The 20803-nt window shown below is 51.7% G+C and overlaps 1 protein-coding gene across 2 annotated transcripts; it reads right to left on the minus strand.

Annotated features, from left to right (window-relative positions):
- Nucleotides 1–10115: 10115 nt before the first annotated feature.
- LOC109742890 (uncharacterized protein ycf45) lies at nt 10116–20599 on the minus strand. 2 transcript variants are annotated; one of them, XM_020301987.4, is made up of 9 exons: nt 20244–20599; nt 18674–18736; nt 18472–18549; nt 13766–13986; nt 12491–12563; nt 12103–12387; nt 11604–11747; nt 10699–10749; nt 10116–10374 (listed from the first exon to the last, which is right to left on the minus strand). In XM_020301987.4, exons 1-9 carry the CDS (start codon nt 20418–20420, stop codon nt 10303–10305), a joined length of 1164 nt encoding a protein of 387 aa, XP_020157576.1. In that variant the 5' UTR covers nt 20421–20599; the 3' UTR covers nt 10116–10302. The 2 variants fall into 2 exon arrangements, with proteins under 2 accessions (XP_020157576.1, XP_020157578.1); XM_020301989.4 differs by having other exon boundaries at nt 12494–12563; nt 20244–20584.
- Between the last annotated feature and the right edge of the window lie 204 nt (nt 20600–20803).

Here is a 20803-nt window from a genome sequence, read left to right on the forward strand (position 1 = left end):
CTAGCAGTTGGGTTGTCTTCTTTTCTTTTGGTTCCGTAGTCGGACCTATGTGTGTACTCTGATTGATGTATGATTTATTTATGTATTGTGTGAAGTGGCGATTGTAAGCCAACTCTTTATCCCATTCTTGTTCATTACATGGGATTGTGTGAAGATGACCCTTCTTGCGATAAAACCACAATGCGGTTATGCCTCTAAGTCGTGCCTCGGCACGTGGGTGATATAGCTGCATCGTGGGCGCTACACTCTCCTCCGCGCAAGGCCAATCTCCTCCGCGCCCTGCCTGACAACGACGACGCCGGTGATCACCCGGTAAGGGAAGTCCTGCCCTCTGCCGGGGTTACCACGAGGTCTAGGGTCTCCCCCTCGAAGAAGCCACCGGCTGGGGTCCCGACAAAAAGCAGGTCAGCGTTGATGTTCTCCTCTTGCATTGTTTCAGGAACTCGCGCGCCGGCGCCCCAGGTTGTGAGGCCCCTGGGCTCCACGCTTCTGAAGAGGCCGTGGGATTACACCGCCGTCGATCAGTAAGCACTCTGCCCTGTCTTTGTTCTTGCTCCTGCTTTTGTTGCTGCTTCTTGATGTTCTCCTCTTGCATTGTTAGGCCGACGCTGTCGGCGGAGAAGAAGAGAGAGGGGATGGCCGCATCCTCGAAGGCCCAGCAGCCTGGCCTGGCCGCACCCCCACCGGCGCAGCAAGGCGGCGAAGGCGCCCTACTTCTCCTACTCGGTCGTCCTCGCGAGGCCCAGCGGACCACCCTCAGGAGAAGGCGGCCTCCTCGGCCAAGCCGGCTCCGGAGGCGCCCATCTCCAGCTCGCCCGCGGATGTTGCCGAGGCTCGGAAGCTCCCTCTTTCTCTTCCTACCGTCATCAGCTCGCAGGCCTTGGCCACAACGCAGCCTCCTCCTCTTGTCGCACCGCTGGCCCGCGATCCTTCCGCTTCACCCGACGCCTTGGAGGAGGCCCTTTCCGCGCTGGCGCAGCTTCGGGCGACATTCAAGGCACCGACCGTCGCCTAGTGGCAGGGCGCCTAGAGCTGATCTCGGGTTGGCTGCAATCTGACGCGTCTGTCAGGGCGGCGTTGGGCCAGGCCATGGCAGCTTCCGACGAGGACAAGCGAGCCGCCGACCAAGCCCAGCCGCCCGCGAGATGGCGCTGAAGGACGCCGAAGCCGCCAAGGAGCGCTGCCGGTCGATGGAGGCCGAGCTGGAGACCATGCGCAACGAGCGCGCGGCCGAGGCTCGCAGTCGTAAGGCGGAGGAGGAGAAGATGAAGGCCCGAAAGGATGCCGTCACCGGTCGCGACGCTGAGTTGGAGCAGTTGGCGAGGGCGCAGGCCGCGGAGCGCAGCCGTCTAGAGGAGCTGGGGCGGAAGGTGGAGGCAGAGAAAACCCAGCTGGAAGCCAAGGCGAAAGTTCTGGCTGAGGATCGCGCGGCCTTCAAGTGACAGACGACGAAGGCCCCGCCTAGCTGCTTCCTTATCTTGTCGTGGTGCTCGAGGGTGTCGTCGACGGGATCGGCCCCATGGTGGAGAGGGAGGCCCGCGCTCTTTCTTCTTCAGCTCTGACGCGCGTCTTCAGACATCTACATCTTCGCAACCCCGGCGTTGACCTCGGCGAGCTGCTTGAGCCCGTGGAGGAGGAGCGCTACGCAGCTGCTGCCACAGCCGTGGAGGGCCAGGTGGAGGCCCTGCTGAAGAAGTTCCTTGCCGTCGAGCCTGCACCTCCAACCGACAGCGCCGCCAATCCCGCGACCAAGGCCAACGATGCGGCCGACAGTGACGCTGCCGACGGGAAGGCCCTCCCTGACGACGGCGTCCAAGGCTGAAGATAAGGCTTGCTAGTGAAGGACGGCGCTCCTTCTCGTTTTATTTTCCTGCGAACTTCCCTGTGACATGAGACGTGCCTTGTGGAGGCGTTAAAACTCTGCTTGATGTTTGGAGGACAATATGTTGTGTAATAATTTATTTAGGTTCCGCGATTTCCTTCCCGTTTGCTTGATGTTGTACGTCGGCAGGGCCCGACCCCGCACATACCTCAGCCGCCGTTGGGCCGTCCGGATCACTGGGACAGCACCAAGGGGTGAGGGGCTACCTGGCCAGTTAGGCTCCTGACTCGCGATGCTCAGGAGTCCCCCTTGACGTGCAAACGGCCTACGGGAAGGAAATGCAAAAATAGGCCTTAGGGTTCTACGTCGACAGGGCCCGACCCCGCGCATACCTCAGCCGCCGTTGGGCCGTCCGGATCACCAGGACAGGACCAAGGGGTGAGGGGCTACGTGGCCAATTAGGCTCCTGAGTCGCGATGCTCAGGAGCCCCCCTTGACGCTCAAACAGACCTTCATACATGTGCTCGCTAAGGTCCCGCTCGGGAGTGGTGCGCGACGACCAGGTCTGAGGGACCTAGCAGGGCGGCGTATGCTAGGCGAGGCCTGAGCGTAGCCCCCGTGCCCAGCCCCCTCGCGCGACTCTCCTGAGGGGAAAGCATTGCGGTGAGGCTGGACACTGAGCCGGGTCGCTCCCTGAGGTTGGTACGGCCGTGGGGCCGCCCTTAGTTGTTTATCACCAGCGCGGAGCATAGCGCTTCCGCACTTGCACGGGCATAGCCGCTCCTCGACCGTGTCGACTACCAGCGCGGAGCATGGTGCTTCCACTGGTGCGTGGGTGAGGGCTCCCTCTGAGTGGAGCCCCCGAGGTGTGTACAGCCCTGCCCTGACACGTGGCTTGCACGGCAGGGCTAGACGAGGTGTGTCTAGGCACCCGTGAGCCAGCGTTGGACTCATGAGGCCCTACCTCAAGGCGGGTTGCGCCTAGTCTTGGTTCTTGATAGCTTCACTGGTCCTGCGAGATGGTTAGGCAACCTGCGCCGGACGAATTTCCTGAGGCGATCACATGAGAAGGCCAAACACCAACGACCCCAGGAGGTGACGTGAACGGGGCTGGCCCGCCAGACAGAGGTCAATCATTGGGTTTATCGACGCTGCCGGGACGGACCCGAGCACAGATGTCGTGCCTTGCCTACTCATGCAAGGAATCCTGAAGAAAGACAACCGGCGTGTGGCTCCCGTGGTTACGAGGGCGGTCGCGGGTGGGGTATCGAAGTACCGGATAAGCAGGTGACAATCGTAGGACAACTCAAGCAAAGAGGCAGGTTAGCTCAGATAGATGCAAGAACGACACATGCCACTAGGACGGACCCGAGCAGCCTGGGGGAAGATGCAGCCCGAGGGGCGCTCCCAGCAGAGTAAGCTAAAGATGCAAAAGGATACACGTCGCAGGGATAAACCCGTGCGACTTGGGGATAATGCTGCCCAAGGGGCGCCCCCAACTGAATGAACTGGAAAGAGTCACCTGATACCGTAGCCGGAGCGATGTTGGAGTAGCTGAAGATGCATGCCGAAGAGTTGTTCCTCACGAGCCGCCAGGGTCCTGAGCCTCAGGAGGCTCCGCGGGCCCAGGTGGCTCCTGGAGAACCGTCGCGACCTCCTCCAGGACGGCGTGATGTCTGGCCTCCTGAGCCGCCAGGATGCTCCGCAGGTGGCGCTGGAAGGTGACAGCCGCGTTCGGCAAGCCGAATGGCATGCGAACGTAGCTGTGAGGTGGACCCTCACACCGTCCAACGGGCGAAGGCCAGAAACGTCCCTGAGATGCGGCCCTGTTGAGCCCTGGAATGTCGATGCAGACGCGTAGCCCGCCGTCCTCGCCAGGATGGGGAGTTCCACCGGGTGGTGGGCGGCGGTCGCCGCGTATGGTCCTTGCTTCCTGAAGCTCCTGGATCGCCTTGGTGATGAACTCCCGAGCACTAGGCGCTCCACTCCTTGTGCCCTCTTGAGGGAAACATGCAGCGAAGCACGCCTCCACGTGGTTCCCGAGCGCCTCCCTCGTGACATTGGCTAGGTCTGAGGCCCTCCAGAAGAGAGCCCCCGAGCCCAGCCTGAGGAGGGCATCGAGCGCGCCTTCTTATGCGAGGGAGGGAGGCGCCCCGACTGCGGGCACAGATCCTGAGGTGGTGCCACTGGAGACACCGCTCTCATGAGGTCCTGGGTGGAACAGCTGCTTCTTCTTCTTGGGGATGGCCTCAGGAGGGTACACGGTGCCTTCGTTGTCAGGGTTTTCGACTGCTGCTGCCTGGTAGGCGCGCTCGAGGGAGCACACCGCATCTCTTTCTTCACATGGGACCGTGATGATGCCGCCGCTCCCTGGCATCTTGAGGACGTTGTAGCCGTGGTGGGTCACTGCCATAAACTTGGCCAAGGCTGGATACCCAAGGATGACATTGTACGGCAGGCGGATGTGGGCGACGTCGAAGTCGATGAGCTCGGTGTGGTAGTTGTCACGCTGGCCGAAGGTGACAGGGAGGCGGACCTGCCCTATCGGGGTGGTGGAGCCGTCGGTCACTCCTGAGAAGGGTTTGGTAGGCTGCAGCTGATCGTATGGCACTTGAAGGTTGTCGAATGTCTCGACGGACAGGATATTGAGCCCTGCGCCGCCGTCGATGAGGGTCTTGGTGACTTGGACGTTGCTGATGACGGGTGAGCAGAGCATCGGGAGGGCGCCGGCTATTGCCGTGCACTTGAGCTGGTCTGATGAGCTGAAGGTGATGGCGCACTTGGACCACCTAAGCGGGCGCGTGGCCTCAAGCCTGGCGAGGGCCGCGTTCACCTCACGAGCAAATTGCTTGAAGATACGCTGAGAGGCTGGGGCTTGGGCGCCACCCAAGATGCAGGCGATGGCGCGAGGCTCTTGGAAGCCCCCAGCCCCCTCGTCCAGATGATGGTCGTCGTTCCTCCTCGGCGGTGGCAGCAGCGGAGGGAGCCCGGCGTTGCCCTGAGGGCGGTCCTCGCAGAGCTGGTCTCTCCAGGCGCCCTCGCGAGGTGGGTCCTGCCAGCGGTCCTCACGAGGCCGGTCACGCCACTCCTGGCGGGGGCCGCGGTCGTCCCAACGTCCCCCACTCCGTCCTCCTCCCCGGGCATAGCCCTGGTCATTGCGCTCGAGCATCGACCGAAGCGCCCATCACAGATGGCCCTGAGCTCCAAACAGTCGCTGGTGTTGTGGCTGTGAACGTTGTGGAAGGCACAGAACGGGCGGTTGGCCTTGGATGACTCGGGGTGGTCGCGGCCGCGCTTCATCTTTGGTTCTGCCGTGAGCACGGCAGCCCCCTTGCGCTTCGCATCCTTGACCTTGGCCTTCTTGTCCTCCTAGTCGGCAGCTGGGAGCTCGAGGAGGGAAAGGCGCCCTTCCTCAGCTCTTGCGCATTTGGTCGCCATGTTAAACATTTCGAGGGCCGTGCATAGCTCCTCGTGGATGGCGAGCTCTTCCTTCATCTTGACGTCGCGGACGCCATCGAAAAACGCGGAGATGATGGCTTCGTCCGTCACCTTGGGAATCTTGAGGCGAACGCTTTTGAAGCGTTGGATGTACTTCTGCAGGGTTTCCCCTGGCTGCTGCTTGATGCGCCGCAAGTCACCCGCGGCCGGCGGTCGGTCGTGAGTGCCTTGGAAGTTGGCGACGAAACGCTCGCGCATCTCGCCCCAGGAGGAGATCGATCCCGTGGGCAGGTTCAGGAGCCACGAGCGCATGCCATCTTTGAGGGCCATAGGGAACCAATTCGCCATGACCTTCTCATCGCCGTTGGCCGCCTCAATGCTTAGCTCATAGAGCTACAGGAACTCCGCGGGGTCAGGGGTGCCGTCGTAGCGCGGAGGCAGGTCCGGCTTGAGCTTGCCGGGCCAGACGACACTGCGCAGCTCGGGAGTCAAGGCACGGCAACCTACTGTGGTCACCGGAGCCCGTCGCGGAGCCTGGTCTTGATATCCACGCGCCACCGCGGCAGGCGGCGCGCGGTCTTGGCGCTGTGGTGCTGGGAGCGCAGGAGCGTTTTCTTGCGGCCGAGGGACTTCATGGTAGCTTCCTTCTTCGTGCACGGGCGGGCCGCGTGTCTTGGTGCGAGGGCAGCGTCTTGATGCGGAGGTGGTGGAGGCGCTCCGTGGGCGACGTCGCCCGCTGCTGGAGGTGGTCGAGGTAGCGAGAGGGACGGCGCAGGAGAGCCCCCAGCGGCGCTGACGAGCTTGGCGATGCGGTCGAGCCAGTCCTCGTAGAGGTCGTCGACTGGATGGTAGCGCATGAGCTCACGTGCCATGAGCAGCGCAGCCTCCGCGTCCATGGACGCGCGACGAGCTTGGGACGACGAGCCAGCCGGAGTCAGCGACAGGGTGGCGGTGTGTCCGTCTCGCCGCACGGAAGGGTGCAGCGACGAAGCTTGCTGCTCGTTCCCTGTCGGGCCGGTGGCAGCGTTGGCAGCAGGCGATGGAGAACGGCGGGGAGGTCCGCCGACGGGCGCCGTCTGAGCGACACGGGCGGCGAGGGCGGCCAGGCGCTCGGCACGGGCTCAGCGAGCGTCTGCCATGGATCCGGTGGAGCAGCGGAGCGCGGATCGACAAAAGAAAGGCTTCGGCGCACCCCTACCTGGCGCGCCAAATATCGAATTCCGGGTTCCGGCAAACCCTTGAGGTTCGAACACTGGGGTGCGCACGAAGATCTCTCTATCTCTGGCTCGCTCTCGCAACGATCTCAAGGCTTAACTCGACGGACCCAAAGAACAAGAGACACGAGGGTTTATATTGGTTTGGGCCACCGTTGTGGTGTAATACCCTACTCTAGTGTGGTGTGGTGGATTGCCTTGCAGGCTGAGGATGAACAAGTACAAGGGAAGAACAGCCTCCTGAGGAGAGGTGTTCTTGAGCTCGGTGAGCTAGTGTGGTGGCCTTGGCGGAATGGATCCAGTCCAAGATTAGTTGCCACCTATGGTGGTGGCTAGTCCTCTTTATAGAGGCCGGGGTCCTCTTCCCAAATATTAGGCGGGAAGGGATCCCACAATGGCCAATTTGAAGAGAGACAACCAGTACAAGTTATCCTGACAAAAGGTGGTCTTCGCCTGCCAAAGGCTCTGGTGGTGACGCCGTCGTGGGCTCCGCGGTGACCTCCGTCCTGCCGTCCTGCTGGTCTTGGTCTCGTTGTACCAATATGGAAACCTTTGCCTGATGCCTCGGGACTCCTCGCCTGCGCTTGCCCCTTTAGCACCAAAGAGGCAACAAGTACTCTGCGCCCGCTGGCGCCCGCCTGGCCTTGGTCGTCATGGCTCGCGTCATGCGAACCTCGCGAGGTGCCCCTTGCATAGATATTTCCGCTCCTCGGGAGCCAGCCTAGGGGGGCCGCCCCTGAGGAGGTCTTCTGTCGTCCGCCTCGCGAGGGTCTTGAGTAGTTGTTGGTGAAGATGGGCCGTACCAGGCCGCTGGATGAGCCATGCCCTGGGCCGTAGGCAGGCAAGTCTGGATACCCCCGTTCCTAGGACGCCGACATCCTCCGTGGACTCGCGCAACCGTTACCCTCCGTGGGTTGAAGTCTCCATCAATGTGAACGTACGATAGCACCACATATAGGAACCACGCCAAAAATCATCGTGTCTTCATTGCGTTTGAAATCTCCTATCCCTCCTTTATGTTGATATGCAAAGTCTTTAATTTCCGCTGCACAACTATTAGACTTGCATGTGTAGGATGTATTTGACTTGGTAGAATTGCTAAAACTTGCCTACAACTTAAATTGGGAAAAGGATAACTTTTATTTGGTCAAGTTAGTCTAATCACCCCCCCTCCTCTAGACATACTTTCGGTCCTACATTCACTTATGTATGCCATGGTTTGTTCTCGTCAGGATTTATCATATGCATTGAGTGTTGTCAGTAGATACATGGCTAATCCTGAAAAAGAGCATTGGAAAGCAGTTGAGTGGATTTTTAGATACCTACGAGGTACTTCTAATGCTTATTCACAGTATGGAAAAATTAGAGATGGACTTGTTGGTTTTGTTGATTCTGATTTTGCTGGTGATTTGGATAAGAGAAGATCACTCACGGGTTATGTTTTCACCATTGGTGGTTGTGCAGTAAGTTGGAGAGCAACTTTGTAGTCTATTATGGCTTGTTCCACTACTGATACCGAGTATATGGCTATTTCTGAGGCATGTAAAGAAGTTATCCGATTGAGAGGTTTGTATGCTGAGTTTTCTGAAGATTCATCTTGCCATACCATATTTTCTGACAATCAAAGTGCCATATGTCTTACAAAGAATCCAATGTATCATGAGAGAACGAAGCACATTGATGTCAAATTTCACTATATTCAAGATTGCTGAATGTGATTTGAATGTATGCAAGATAAGTACTCATGATAATCCTGTAGATATGATGACAAAGCCAGTTCCTATTAATAAGTTTGAGCTTTGCTCAGGCTTAGTTGGTATTTCTCACTAGTCCTATGGACTTTGACGCACAAGGTGTTTATGCTGATTTGGATGGAGTTCTTTACTTTTTTCAACTACCGGAGGGAATTTGGCTCAAGGATGAGATTGTTAAATTGTGTCCAAATTCTATCGTGTTGGACTAGATGTAGTACAAATGGTATGGGGCGTTGCGTTGACGTCAACGCGTATGAGTCCTACAAGGACTCTTATGTACTGTCCTCATATATACCCCATGTAGTCGCATCTAAAGACGGCATATCATCTCGTGCTTGTAATACTCCTCCATCATAGTGAATTGCGCCTACGTGCGTCCGAGGTTCTTTTCCCATAAGAATTTTCCACGTTAAATCTATGTATCTCGTGTCTCGTTTGATTCTTGTTTTATCTAAAAGTGAACATGCCAACGCGAAGAGACGAAGCCGCATATGACAACCCGTGAGCTCGGAAGCGGCGCCTTCAGGAAGGGTGCGACATCAGATTGCCGCCACCGCCCGATCTGAGGATCAGGATTTCCCCTGGAGCAACACGACGGGCAATGAGGGTCGTCGCGGCGCCTTCCAAAAGGGCACGAACATCGTCGCCGCTGGCCTGCCTGAAGGCAGAACAGATTTTCATGCCGGCCCATACACATCGCCTCCGGCATAGGTATGAACGCCGCACCACCGCCATCGAACGTCACACCCAGGCGCCACGCCTCCACACAGCCATGGCAACCGGGCAGCACCTGAGCAACGAGCTCCACCCACGAGACCCGCGCTCCCACCACCAGAGCCGGCGCCCTGGCATCCAAGACCAACCCAACCCCCTCAACATGGTCCACTGACGTTGTTGCTGGAAAAGTGAGCCCTTTTTAAGTACGGGGCCCCGCCGGCCAGAGCAGGACGAGGGGAGGCCACCAGCAGCTGCCGGCCACGAGCAACCATTGTGCCATTTCTCGAACCAGGGCCAGGTCGCCGTTGCCACTCCTGGCAACAATAGGACCGGAAGGCACCCCTGCCAACTCCCTGAAGCGCCCTTGCCACCGAGGTCATCCAAAGGCGAGAAGCGCAGAACCGTCACGCTCCACCCACCGGACGCACCTCCAACCACAGCTCCAAGCGCCCCAAAGATCCAAAGAAGGGGTGGCCGAACCTCCACCACTACGCCGCCACCCCGACCAACCAAGGAGGCCCCGGTCAAGGCGGCCAACCGCAGCCCAAGTCGCCCACGGCCCGCGCCGCTACGAAGCCGGATCTGGCCGATGCAGCCACCATCCCCGACCTCCAGGACCCACCAGCACCCACCTCCACCAGCCAGGAATGCCATGGCACAGGTGGTCGCCCGCCGCTCACACCACCCGCGGTCTGGCCCCAGATCTGGCAGCACCGTGTGGCCACATCACCGCGGTCCCGATGACCCAGACGCACCGCACCACCTTGCCGCATGCCGCGGGAAGGCAGAGGTGGCTAGGCACCGCCTCTACCCGCCGCGTCGCTACGCCGCCCGGCCCCAGTGCCACGCTTCGGCCTAGGAAGCCGCCCCGCGCCAGCGCTACGTAGCGAGAGGACTCAGAGGGCCAGTCGCCGCCGACGGCCCGGCCGCGCCTTCAGGCGCCGGTGATGGAGGGCGAGGAAGGGGGAGGAGCTAAGGGCGGTGCCGATTTAGGGTTTGACCCAGCCGCCTCGCGGGAGCGGCAAGGGAGGGAGGGGGAGGGAAGGGAAGGGGTCAGCAGTCCCACTCACTTTGAGAGGGAAAGGGATTTACAATGACATTTGATATCATGAAGAATATATAGAAAAGGTATGGAGCTGTGTACTAAGCTTAATGGGCAGCATCAGTTCCTTTGCAAGAGTAACAATATCATTATTTTATACTCTGCTAAATAAGCTCAACAAACTTTAGGAACCAGGATCTCTCCATTCTACCTTTTAATAACAAGCTCCATAGATTTGTACCAAATATCCACAAAGACCGCAAGTATGAAGAAAAGGAAGCATGGCAGAAGAAATAATAACTTGAAATTTGGGATTCAGAGTCCATCTCCATCATATGTTGCCCATCTTTCAATGACAACCTCAAACTCGTTATCCCTTTTCCTGACCTGCGATGTGAAAAGGCATCAACTAGTGCTTTACAACATTTACCTTAACTTCTTACATGGACAGAAGTGCTAGAGATACAAAAGTTTTGCTTCACTAAAGAATGGTCCTCTGAACTAAATAATCATCTAGATAATTTCATTAATCTACCTATAGACTCAACATTAGAACACTCTAGCTCGAAATTGCAAATTGTACAACGGTATAGAAGTCATAGTTCGAAATAAAATTCACAGGAAAAGCAAACTTGAAAACTGTCAGTCTTCTGCCGTGCCATGAAATTTATCACATCAACAGAACTGCACAGGCATGTTAGTAGATATTACCTCAACTAGTGGCTTCTTGCCATGAAGTAGCATATCGACACTCCTCTCAGTCTGCACAAGATAAGAATACCACATCAAATTGAGTACATTTATTCTTGAAAAATATATGAATGGATTTCATTCAGGTAGCTTCCTAAGTTTTAAGATTTTCCTTAGTTGCTAGAAAATAAGAAGAGCAATGCAGTAACAATCGGTGATAGAAATTCAGCAAGGATCATTTGTAATACCTTCAAGCCACACAAATGAAGATATAGTAATGCAACTTTACACCAAACTTGAAGGCTTTGTTGTTGTTGTTGTTGTTGAAGGTTGTAGAAGCGCATGCTCTAGCCAATGCAACCAAAAGACCGATCTAATGGAAGAGACTAGACAATACATTTATAAGTCAACACTCCCCCTCACGCGTGGCTCCCTCAGGCCTAAACGTGGACCGAAAGTGGGCTGCAATTTAATTGCACTAGCTGGGTCTTGAACACAAGACCTCTTGGCTCTGATACCACGTAGAAGTGCATGCTCTAGCCAATGCAACCAAAAGACCGATCTAATGAAAGAGACTAGACAATACATTTATACGTCAACAAAGGTATTATAAATGATCAATGTGATACAGACTAAAGATAGAACTGCTGAAGCAAAACCATGAATTGGGATATGTATGACCGCCATGGAATTTGGTGCTCTTGTACCCCCCATTAATTCTTACTCTTCCAAAGAATCCCACTAACACATACATCATGATCTTAAAGTTATGAGATATATTATAGTTTATCAACATGCAAGTCTGATGCTTGTTCATGGTTTCCTCTACAGTTCTAGACACAGCATTGCATTCTATGTTGCACAAAACTGAAAAAGCATATATTCCTGTTCTTTGACCATTTAAAATAAACAGGAAATATGCATACCCGATGAGTGACCCAATAGTGACGCTCCCTCATCTCAATAAGAAAAGGAAATGTTGGAGGGGCCTTCCGCTCCAGTATACTTTTTTGAGTACGTCGTGCACGTGCTTCCTCATCACCAAGAGTGACAGTTTCTACTCCTCCAACCTGATTTTTCAACAAATAACAATTAGTATATTCATTTGAAGGTGGATGAAAACCTCTTCCTTCTTTAAAATATTTGAACTTTGCATCTAAAAAGCATGGCTGTAAGAAGTTTTAGTAGGACAATGGCATGACGTTATCTTCACTATCCATCTTCGACCAATAATGTTGGACAAATATCTGGGTTAAGTATAAGCTATCATACCTAAAGATAGAAGAAGGTGAACTACTTATGAGAGAACAAGCTCAAGTTTGGCATTTCTGATACCATGTGAAATTTGTGCAATAAAAGGGTGTGGTGCGTATCTAAGCAAAGTTATGAGGATAATAATGTAACTTTATGAGAATAATGGCATACCAAGTCAGATAAAACTGGATTCTTTATGATGTTTGCAAGCCTTTCTCCATGGGCAGTACCAATAAGCATTACACCCCTTTCTGCAATTGACCGACAGGCTTGCGCCTCTGCCTCAGTTCCAATCTCGTCCACAATGACCACCTCAGGCATATGGTTTTCAACTGCTTCAATCATCACTCTATGTTGCATTGATGGTTCAGGTACTTGCATTCTTCTTGCGCCACCAATTGCAGCATGAGGAATGTCCCCATCCCCACCAATCTCATTACTTGTATCTACAATTACCTGCCCTACAAATCAATGGACCCATAGAACGTGTTAGGAATTATATATAAGGAAACAGAACCATAATAGAAAAGCTACAAGATTGTAACATTGTTTAATATACCACCCTTTTCTGGAACTCGTCTGCTAAAACACGTGCAATTTCACGCATAACAGTAGTCTTGCCAACCCCAGGTCTGTCCAAACAAAAGAACTGTTAGTAAAATATCAAACTGAATTGGAATACAATGCTGAATTAAATTGTTCCAGAGCTCCGAAAGATTATGGACGCACATAATCAGACATCAATAAAATACGTGCTATGCAGAATATAGCATAGCACTAGAACATATATGAAACTATAGAGTTGTATCAGAATAGCTAATCTGAAACAATATTGATTCCATAATTTTATTTAATCTAACCAAAGATTCAAGGATCCATTAAGTTCTGAACAAAATGGTTTTCAAAGTTTAAAGAAACCGCATCCTGCTTTACTAGAACATCTTGGCTCTACAATTTGAGAGATTACTTAATAATGATAATGATATGAATTTAGTCCGGAGCATTCTGGAACCTTTGAACTAAATTACTGTAGTTTCTTGAAATACTGAAAGCTCTGCCATTCCAAAACTATCATAGTACCTGTTCTGAGAATAGGTGAACTTTTGAACTTTTAAGAAAATAAATAAAGTGAACACGTAGAGCCCCAGGGGCCAATACTTGGCTAACCACACTTATTGTGATTGCCAAAGTCACACGCCACACTAAAGGCCCACATTGGCTAAAATATTAGCCTGTGACAGGTGGGACAAGAGGATATATAAGTGGGGCATATGCCATAGCTGTATTTATAACCAAATACTTGCCATGAAAAAGTCCAACCTGGCGCAAAAAAAGTGTGGTAAAACATGGCAACAACCTAAGCATGCCCCTATGAAAGTTTTGTATCTGAGGACACAATAGTTTTTTTAAGCCTAAAAAAAACACTTGTATCTGAGGACACAATCGTGATCTTCCTCGTATCTCATATAGCAGATTACATGAGATCTACACAAGGAAATAATCACCAATTAAAATCCTAACCATAATGGCCTGATTTCACTAATTACGGCAGATACTAGGTATGGAAAGGGATAACAGACACTAATCACAGGTATTCTGTTTGCCTAACACCCTAGGCTTCCATTAATCTGACATTATTAGTAGATAAAAACCATTTGCCTCTTCGTTAAGGAAACCATCTACATGTTCCTGAATAAAATGTATTTTAATGTTGTAATCCTGTTAGCATCTCCATGAACTGAGCAATAATGGAACATGGAACATTTACAAACTTGTTTTACATCTTCAAATTGATAAAAAAAATCCAAATTGTTGATGCATAGAGGAGACATACCTTCCCAAAAACAGAATGCTCTCTTTGTAGTTTAAAAGATCACGGACCATATCAACATGCCCATTGACGGCACGGCCAACTCGACAGGTCAAACCAACAACCATTCCTTTTCTACTCCTTATGGCAGATATTCTATGCAATGTACCTTCAATTCCTGCACGGTTGTCACCTCCAAATTCTCCAACAGCTCTCTGAGCTTCCTCCAACTCTAGCTGTGAAATCTGTCAAATTAACAAGGCAAATCAAAAGAACAGGAAATGTTTGTTGCGAACACATGTACTCTGCTTAGGATGGCAGTTTTGCACATGGGTATGGGTACCCTACCACAAAACAGCGGACATGGATGAGACTTTGGAAGATTTTGTACACATGGGTATGGGTATCCATACCCACAAAATATGTGGGTAGGGCATGGGTATGAAATTGTACCCATGGTGTTAGAATAAATCCGAGGCGTTCCGTCGATCTACCGAGGACCAAGCAACCACACGAGCACGACACCGAGATTTGTTAACGAGGTTCACCGATATTTCTACATCCCGGAACGCCTCGGATTTATTCTAACAAGTGGTATCAGAGCTAGGTTATTTGGAGGTCGCAATTGTGTTGATCTAGAGGAGACGAAGCTGGTTTGCTGTTTATTTCGTCACGTCGGCGAACGAATCAGCGGACGGAAGCCTCGGTTGAAAAGCAATCGGAATCAGTGAAGCTATTCAGGGTAGAGCCGGCAAGATTGAAAGTTGCAAAAGATCGGAAGCGCGTGCGGCAGTAGCTGGGTTCGAGGTGGCAGGATCCGAACGGTACACGTACAGCCAGCGGCAGCAGGGAGGAGGCGGCGCGCGAGGCTCAACACACGCGTGGCCGGCGAGCTAGCGTGCTTTCCAGGCCGATCGCTCGATGGAGGCTGGAGCTGGGCTGGATGCAGCAGCAGGCCCATGGCACTCAGATGGCCCAGGCGCAACAAGCTAGGCACGCAGGCGGTCGATCAGGGAGCAGCTTTGGTCGCTACAGGTCTACAGAACCGGTGCATGCAGGCGACAGGAGATTTGTTAAAAGGAAAAGAGCAATCAAAAGTCAAGGGCAGGATTCAGGGCGCGTTGCGTATTTGGTGCTGTTTGTCCTAGTCCAAAGTACATGGAGTGCATGCATCAGGAAGATACGTGATGTGTAAGAGGAGGACTGGTGTTGGCTGTTGGATTGCGATTATATTCTCGTGGTTCTAGACAATTGCAAGGAATATCAAGGTGTCATGGGCAGCAGGGATGATTCCTGTATAGTTTAGACACTGTTCAAAAAAGCGCGCCTAATCTAGCGCATAAGCGCGCCTATGCGCAAGGCGCTGGCTCAACGCCTCGCTTTGCCCATATGCGCCAGGAAAAGCGCTAGGCACTGCTATAGTGCTGCTGTTGCTGTCGTAGGAAGTCTTTATCACTGTTGTAGTGCTGCTGCTGCTGTTCATACTCTAGATGTAGCTTGTACTACTGCTTTAGTGCTGCTGTTGATGCTTAGATGTAGCTTGTACTATTGCTATAGTACTACCTTGACACTGTAGCAGTACTGTTTTGCTACTGTTGCGTGAAATTTCGATGTGCTAGTAGCTGTTGTTACTGCTTCTACAATAGTGCTAAATGCTACTGCTCCTTGCTTGCTGTTCTAGTTTACATTCTAGCACTATTTTAGATAGCAAATTGCTCTTTGTTGCCCGTATCTGTACAATTGTGTATGAAACACCTAATTGCGCCTAATTACGCCTAATCGCGCCTAAGCTAGAAAAGCGCAAGTAGGTGGCCAAACGCATAATTAACGCCTAGCGCTTTTTTGAACTTTGAGTTTAGATGGTATTGGCATGATCAGCTTGCTCAGGGGACTACGACAACGGCAGAGTTAGGTTTGCAAGTGTTGTCAGGGCCGTAGAGCATGGACGACGTGGACAAACAAATACAGAGTCGTGCGAGTCCTGATGGTTTTAGCGAGAGAAGCCATTAGGTGAGCAGCGGGTGATCGGAGAGCCACACGGCAGGAGGACAACTGGTGGGGCGTGGTCGGAGTGATGGCTTTTGGTCAGTTAGAACGTCCTACGACAGAGACGACAGTAAATTGGCGACGTGCCTATAAGGCTCGGAGGAGTTTGGAGCTCGTCTTGCAGGATCATGCATACACAGGACATCAAGCAATGCACGAAGATGTGCGGGCGGACACGACGCAGGGTGGAGCATGGTTGCAGTCGCGTAATTTCGGCTGGGTCGGGCTGGACAGTCTGATGGATCGACATGGATGTTGGTAAAAGCAGAAGATGGCGGTGATTTCAGCGATGACGACATAGGAGTGTGATGCTGATGGTGACCGACTTCTGGGGCGTGGAAACACGTGGCGCGTGTCCGAGGGCTTGTGCAGCTTCGACAAGACTATGGCGCGGGGTTGATTCAAGACGGCGCGCACATGAAGCTTGAAGTCAACGGGGCGCGAGGTGGACTGATCATCTACCATGGAGTCATGTTGAAGGTGGAGCTGGATTGAGGGGCTACGGTGTAAGGATCCAGGGAATCGAAGCCTATTCGGCAAGGGGGAAAAGCGAGTGACATGCAGTTCGGACTGCAGCCCAGTGGTCTGATGGAAGCGTGAAACTCATCATCGATCGATGGTACTCTGTAGTGGGGGTTGCGTGGTGTGGGTTCGCGACCCTTGAGACTCGACCAGGACAGTGGAGGCTCGACGCGGTAATAGCGGCGAGGTGTGCGGCGTGCACGGGACATGGAGACGGGCCAGGGCTCTGGTGGTCATACTGTGGTGAGACAACTGCGAATTTGACTCGGGATGACTACAAGCAATGGTGAAATTCCTTCAAGTTTCAGACAGACGGTCAAGAAAGAGCGGTGTTGTTGAGTTCAGGTAACTCTTATATGTGACACCCAATATGTGAGTTGTTCACTTTCACGCAGGTCAGTGATCGGTGTGTGATGGCATTGAACGGATACTCTGGAAGTTAGGAGCACAAACTAGAGTAACAAGGAACTTAATTTTGTTCGAGTGTTGACTGTGATCAAGGAAAAGGAGGGACTACAAGTTGCAGGTGGAGTCATATGGAGTCTTTGGAGTAGCAGCGGTGCTCATGGGATAAGCTCAAGTCCAATGTACATGGAAGTTTGACGCATTGATGAATTCAAGGTGGTGGAGAATATTCGCCAGGGTGGAGTTTGTTAGAGTTGTGTCGAATATTGTGTACAAGTTAGGTTACAGTTGGACTCTGAGTAGTATTGTGTTTACATAGGATATGGAGTCGTGTCCTAGTAGGACACTTGTATCCTAGGCCTCTCATATATAGCGAGGGTAGACACACGATGTAACCTATGCCAACATAATAGCACGGGCACGCGGGGGAGCCGGCGGCGTGTGCCGGCGTCCGGGCAGCCGGGGTGCGGTATTGTGACAGTGTCATGGGGAGGAGCGCTTGTAGTCATGCCCTGGGATGCACACATGAGAGAGCTTGGAGTCTGACGGAAGACTTCACTCTATGCTGATGGAGGGGCTACGGTGTAAATGCTTGGAGAGTCGACACCGATATGGCTACATCCCGGGGCATGACTACGGGCGCTCCTCCCCATGACACCATCACAATACCGCACCCCGGCCGCTCGGGCGCCGGCACACGCCGCCGGCTCCCCCGCGTGCCTGTGCTATTATGTTGGCATAGGTTAGATCGTGTGTCTACCCTCGCTATATATGAGAGGCCTAGGATACAAGTGTCCTACTAGGACACGACTCCATATCCTATGTAAACACAATACTACTCAGAGTCCAACTGTAACCTAACTTGTACACAATATTCGACACAAATAACACATGGGTAACCCAATGGATACCCAGAATAAAAAATGAAAATTGCTCCTATGACATGTAGGGTCAACATCCAACTCCTATAGTCCAATCCCAAATCCCTTATTCCATAAACCAGCCATAGCTCATAGGCCCGCAACCACCAGCTCACCAGTCCTCCTATGTCCTTTGTGACTCCTCAAAACAACGAGATCTCGACTCATCGCCACCAGACTCTTGTCCAACTCTCGATCCAGCGATTCCAGGTTCCAATCGCTGCCTCCCACTATGCTGGGCTTCCACCAATCGTTGCTCTTACTCCCTTGCCGCCTCCAAGAGGCCACCCACCGGAGGAGGTTGTGTAGGTGCTAGAATGCTCTCCCATCATCAATTTAATTTTAGATTCATTTCTCTACTTCGTCAAAATGTAAATATTACATATTATACCCACTAGATACCCATTGGGTATAGGATACCCAATGGGTATGGGCATGGGTTTCAGTTTTATGCCCATGGGTATTGAAGTGGGTGGGTACAGAAAGTTTCTGCGGGTATGAGTTTGGGCAGAAGGGGGTTGTACCCGCCCATACCCTACCCATTGCCATCTCTCTGCTAGCAAGTAGATGATTTGGCCTAGTTGCCTTGCATCGAACTTAATAAAATTATGGGTAGAGTAATTATTAATACATAATTCTGACACAATCGATATGAGAATAAAACCAACCACACTGTGATGAAAGAATATGTGTGACTCTATTGTAACTCTTTTATTTCATGGTATGATTTCATTTAATAATATTGTTAACACAAGTATAAAAACAGGAATCAAACATAATATTGTAAAATTAGAATTATCCTACTGTTTTTTTAAGAATTAACTTACAGTTGCATACCTCGTTATCCCGTAGATACTGGCCACCAGAGTTACCAAGGAAACGTGCCTCAGGTCGTCTCCCCAAATCTAGAATAACCTAATTCACTACTCATCAGTTGCGATAGTTTATGCTAATTAAATTATTTCAAATGAATATTCAAATATGATCGTCTCAAGAGTGGTTGACACAGACAGAGGTTGAGACAAGTTCAACATCTTACCTCCAACAGCTGGTCCCTTCTAGGTTCATTCTGCAGATTATCTCGTAAATCCCTAGGTAGAATCTGAAAAGGATCGATTCATATCTCATATGTTACCCAGTTTATACACAACTAGACAAAATATGCACCAATTTAAGCGTCAGGTTTAAATCTAAAAGATTGTGGCGTCGTCTTAAAATACCTTCAAAGATCAAATTGTTCCTTTGGTTTCTATGCCGAAAGTCATCCTTACTAAGGACAATCTGATTAAACATATGTGGCAAGGGGGACAAGCAATGTAGCTTCTTTCATAAATAGGATGCCATCCAATATCTCTTTTCCGATTGTTGTCTGGCTCGTATTGCATGGCGAGCTGTGTATATAGCCTTTAATATCACCCCATTTTGTACCTACACAGACAACGAAGCTTTTTCCCTCCACGCCCCAGGCTACGGCCCGGGTAGCCAGGGGTCTGGCTATGCCCCTGGCAGTGTCGGTAGGGGAGCGGGGTGCTGGAACCCAATCCAGGCAGATACAAACCCAGACCTCGCCCGCAAAGACGCATTGCAGCAGCAGGTGCCCGATCGTCTCATCAGACTGGCAGCATAGGGGTAACAGCCCGGTGTGGTTGCCTAGCCAATCTGTCCGACGTACAGCAACGATCGCGCAACACCAGCCAAACGAAGAACTTGAACTTTAGGGGTGCCCAAGGCTGCCATACCAGGTGTTCCTAACCACAACAAGTAGGGCCCGCGAACATGGCCAGGTACACCGTTGTGGTAGAGACTGGGGGCAATAAAAGCTTCCGTTATCAGGAAATAAAAAGTCCGCTGTGGGTGTGGTAACTGGTAAACGACTTTGCAGCATAGAATTGTGATGGACATAAGATCATGTTTTGTATTAAAACAGGTTTGGCGCGTAGCAGTCAGGGGCAAACCTACAGTCAACCTAGAAGGGTCCACAGAGCACCGGGTACACCTTCTAATTTCCTCTTGACATGGCCTCTGTTTACATGCATGTGACATCTGATGTTCAAGCTCATCGATGCACATCCCTATGGCGGTGCACCCCTGTCACCTTTGCTCTAGGCCCACCCCGAGAGCAGTAACATTACTCTTAAAGAAATAATAGCACTTATCCTTAGCCCTTTTAGGCATGGTCTTGTCCCAATGCTCAGGTATCATAATATCTGCAACTGGAAGTCATCCTCCACTGTTCAGAAATTTCCTCAAACTAAAGCAGATTCTTTTAATTATACAGACAATTGAAACAAACCAAGCAGCATAAAAGATTTGAAACATCAGTAACATAGCTCTTAAATAACTGATAGAGGCCCAATTTGTTACAATTTTTAGGCAGGTTCCCAATTTATTACTACTGCTAGACCTCTACCGACACTTCATAACATGTATTGGTTGTTGCCACGGTCCTTTAAGAATTTTGATGTTTGTTTAAGCTTGTGCTTCTAGGAGCATAGAAGCACCAAAAGCTAAAGCTCCAACCCAAACAAAGAGGGCCTTAATTATTTCAGTGGAATAGAGGAAATTAACTAGCAGGTTAAAAGGGGTAAAGAATCGAAAGAAAAATGGACCTGCAGAAGCTCAGAGAGGTCGTCCTCAATGACGACGAAGCCCCCGCCGGCGACAGCCTCCGGGGCGCAGCGGGCGGTTCCGGCCAAGGCTCTGTGCGGCCGCCTGACGGGTGGCGGGGGTATGAGACTTGGGGTGGGTAGGAGGAAGATGAGGATTCGAGCGGGAGACGGGGTCATGTTGTACGGGTAACCGGAGAGCGCCGGAAGCGGCGGCGGTGACTGAGGCGAGGAAGGTGCGGTGTTCGTTACTTCTGCTGGATAATGGAGGCATCGCGCGGTTTTGGTTGCTTAGGGTGTGTTTGGTTGAGCAACAAGTGGTGGAACGGAAGGGAATGGTTCCAGAACAGGTCCCTTCCATTCCTGTGTTTGTTACAAATAGAAAAGTGAAATGGGTCGGTTTTGTTTTTGTGTTTGGTTAAAGAGATGGAATGAAAAATGAAACCACATAAAATTCAAAATTTTGGCAGCATTTCATTTGTATTTCGAAGCATAACAGTATATATATTGACAAGAATCACACATATATGACATCAATCAAACACAAATTTCAACAGAAGGTA

The sequence above is a fragment of the Aegilops tauschii genome, chromosome 5 (assembly GCF_002575655.3).
Source record: "Aegilops tauschii subsp. strangulata cultivar AL8/78 chromosome 5, Aet v6.0, whole genome shotgun sequence".
In the NCBI taxonomy this organism is placed as follows: Eukaryota; Viridiplantae; Streptophyta; class Magnoliopsida; order Poales; family Poaceae; genus Aegilops; species Aegilops tauschii.

What these genes read in the sequence shown, in the direction of transcription:
- LOC109742890 (XM_020301987.4), bottom strand. Translation starts at nt 20,420, where the DNA reads ATGACCCCGTCTCCCGCTCGAATCCTCATCTTCCTCCTACCCACCCCA. An exon ending in ACTATTGGGTCACTCATCGG is followed by an intron (nt 10,750 to 11,603) that starts GTATGCATATTT and finishes TATCTTGTGCAG; the next exon opens with ACTGAGAGGAGTGTCGATAT. An exon ending in GCAAGAAGCCACTAGTTGAG is followed by an intron (nt 10,375 to 10,698) that starts GTAATATCTACT and finishes TTCACATCGCAG; the next exon opens with GTCAGGAAAAGGGATAACGA.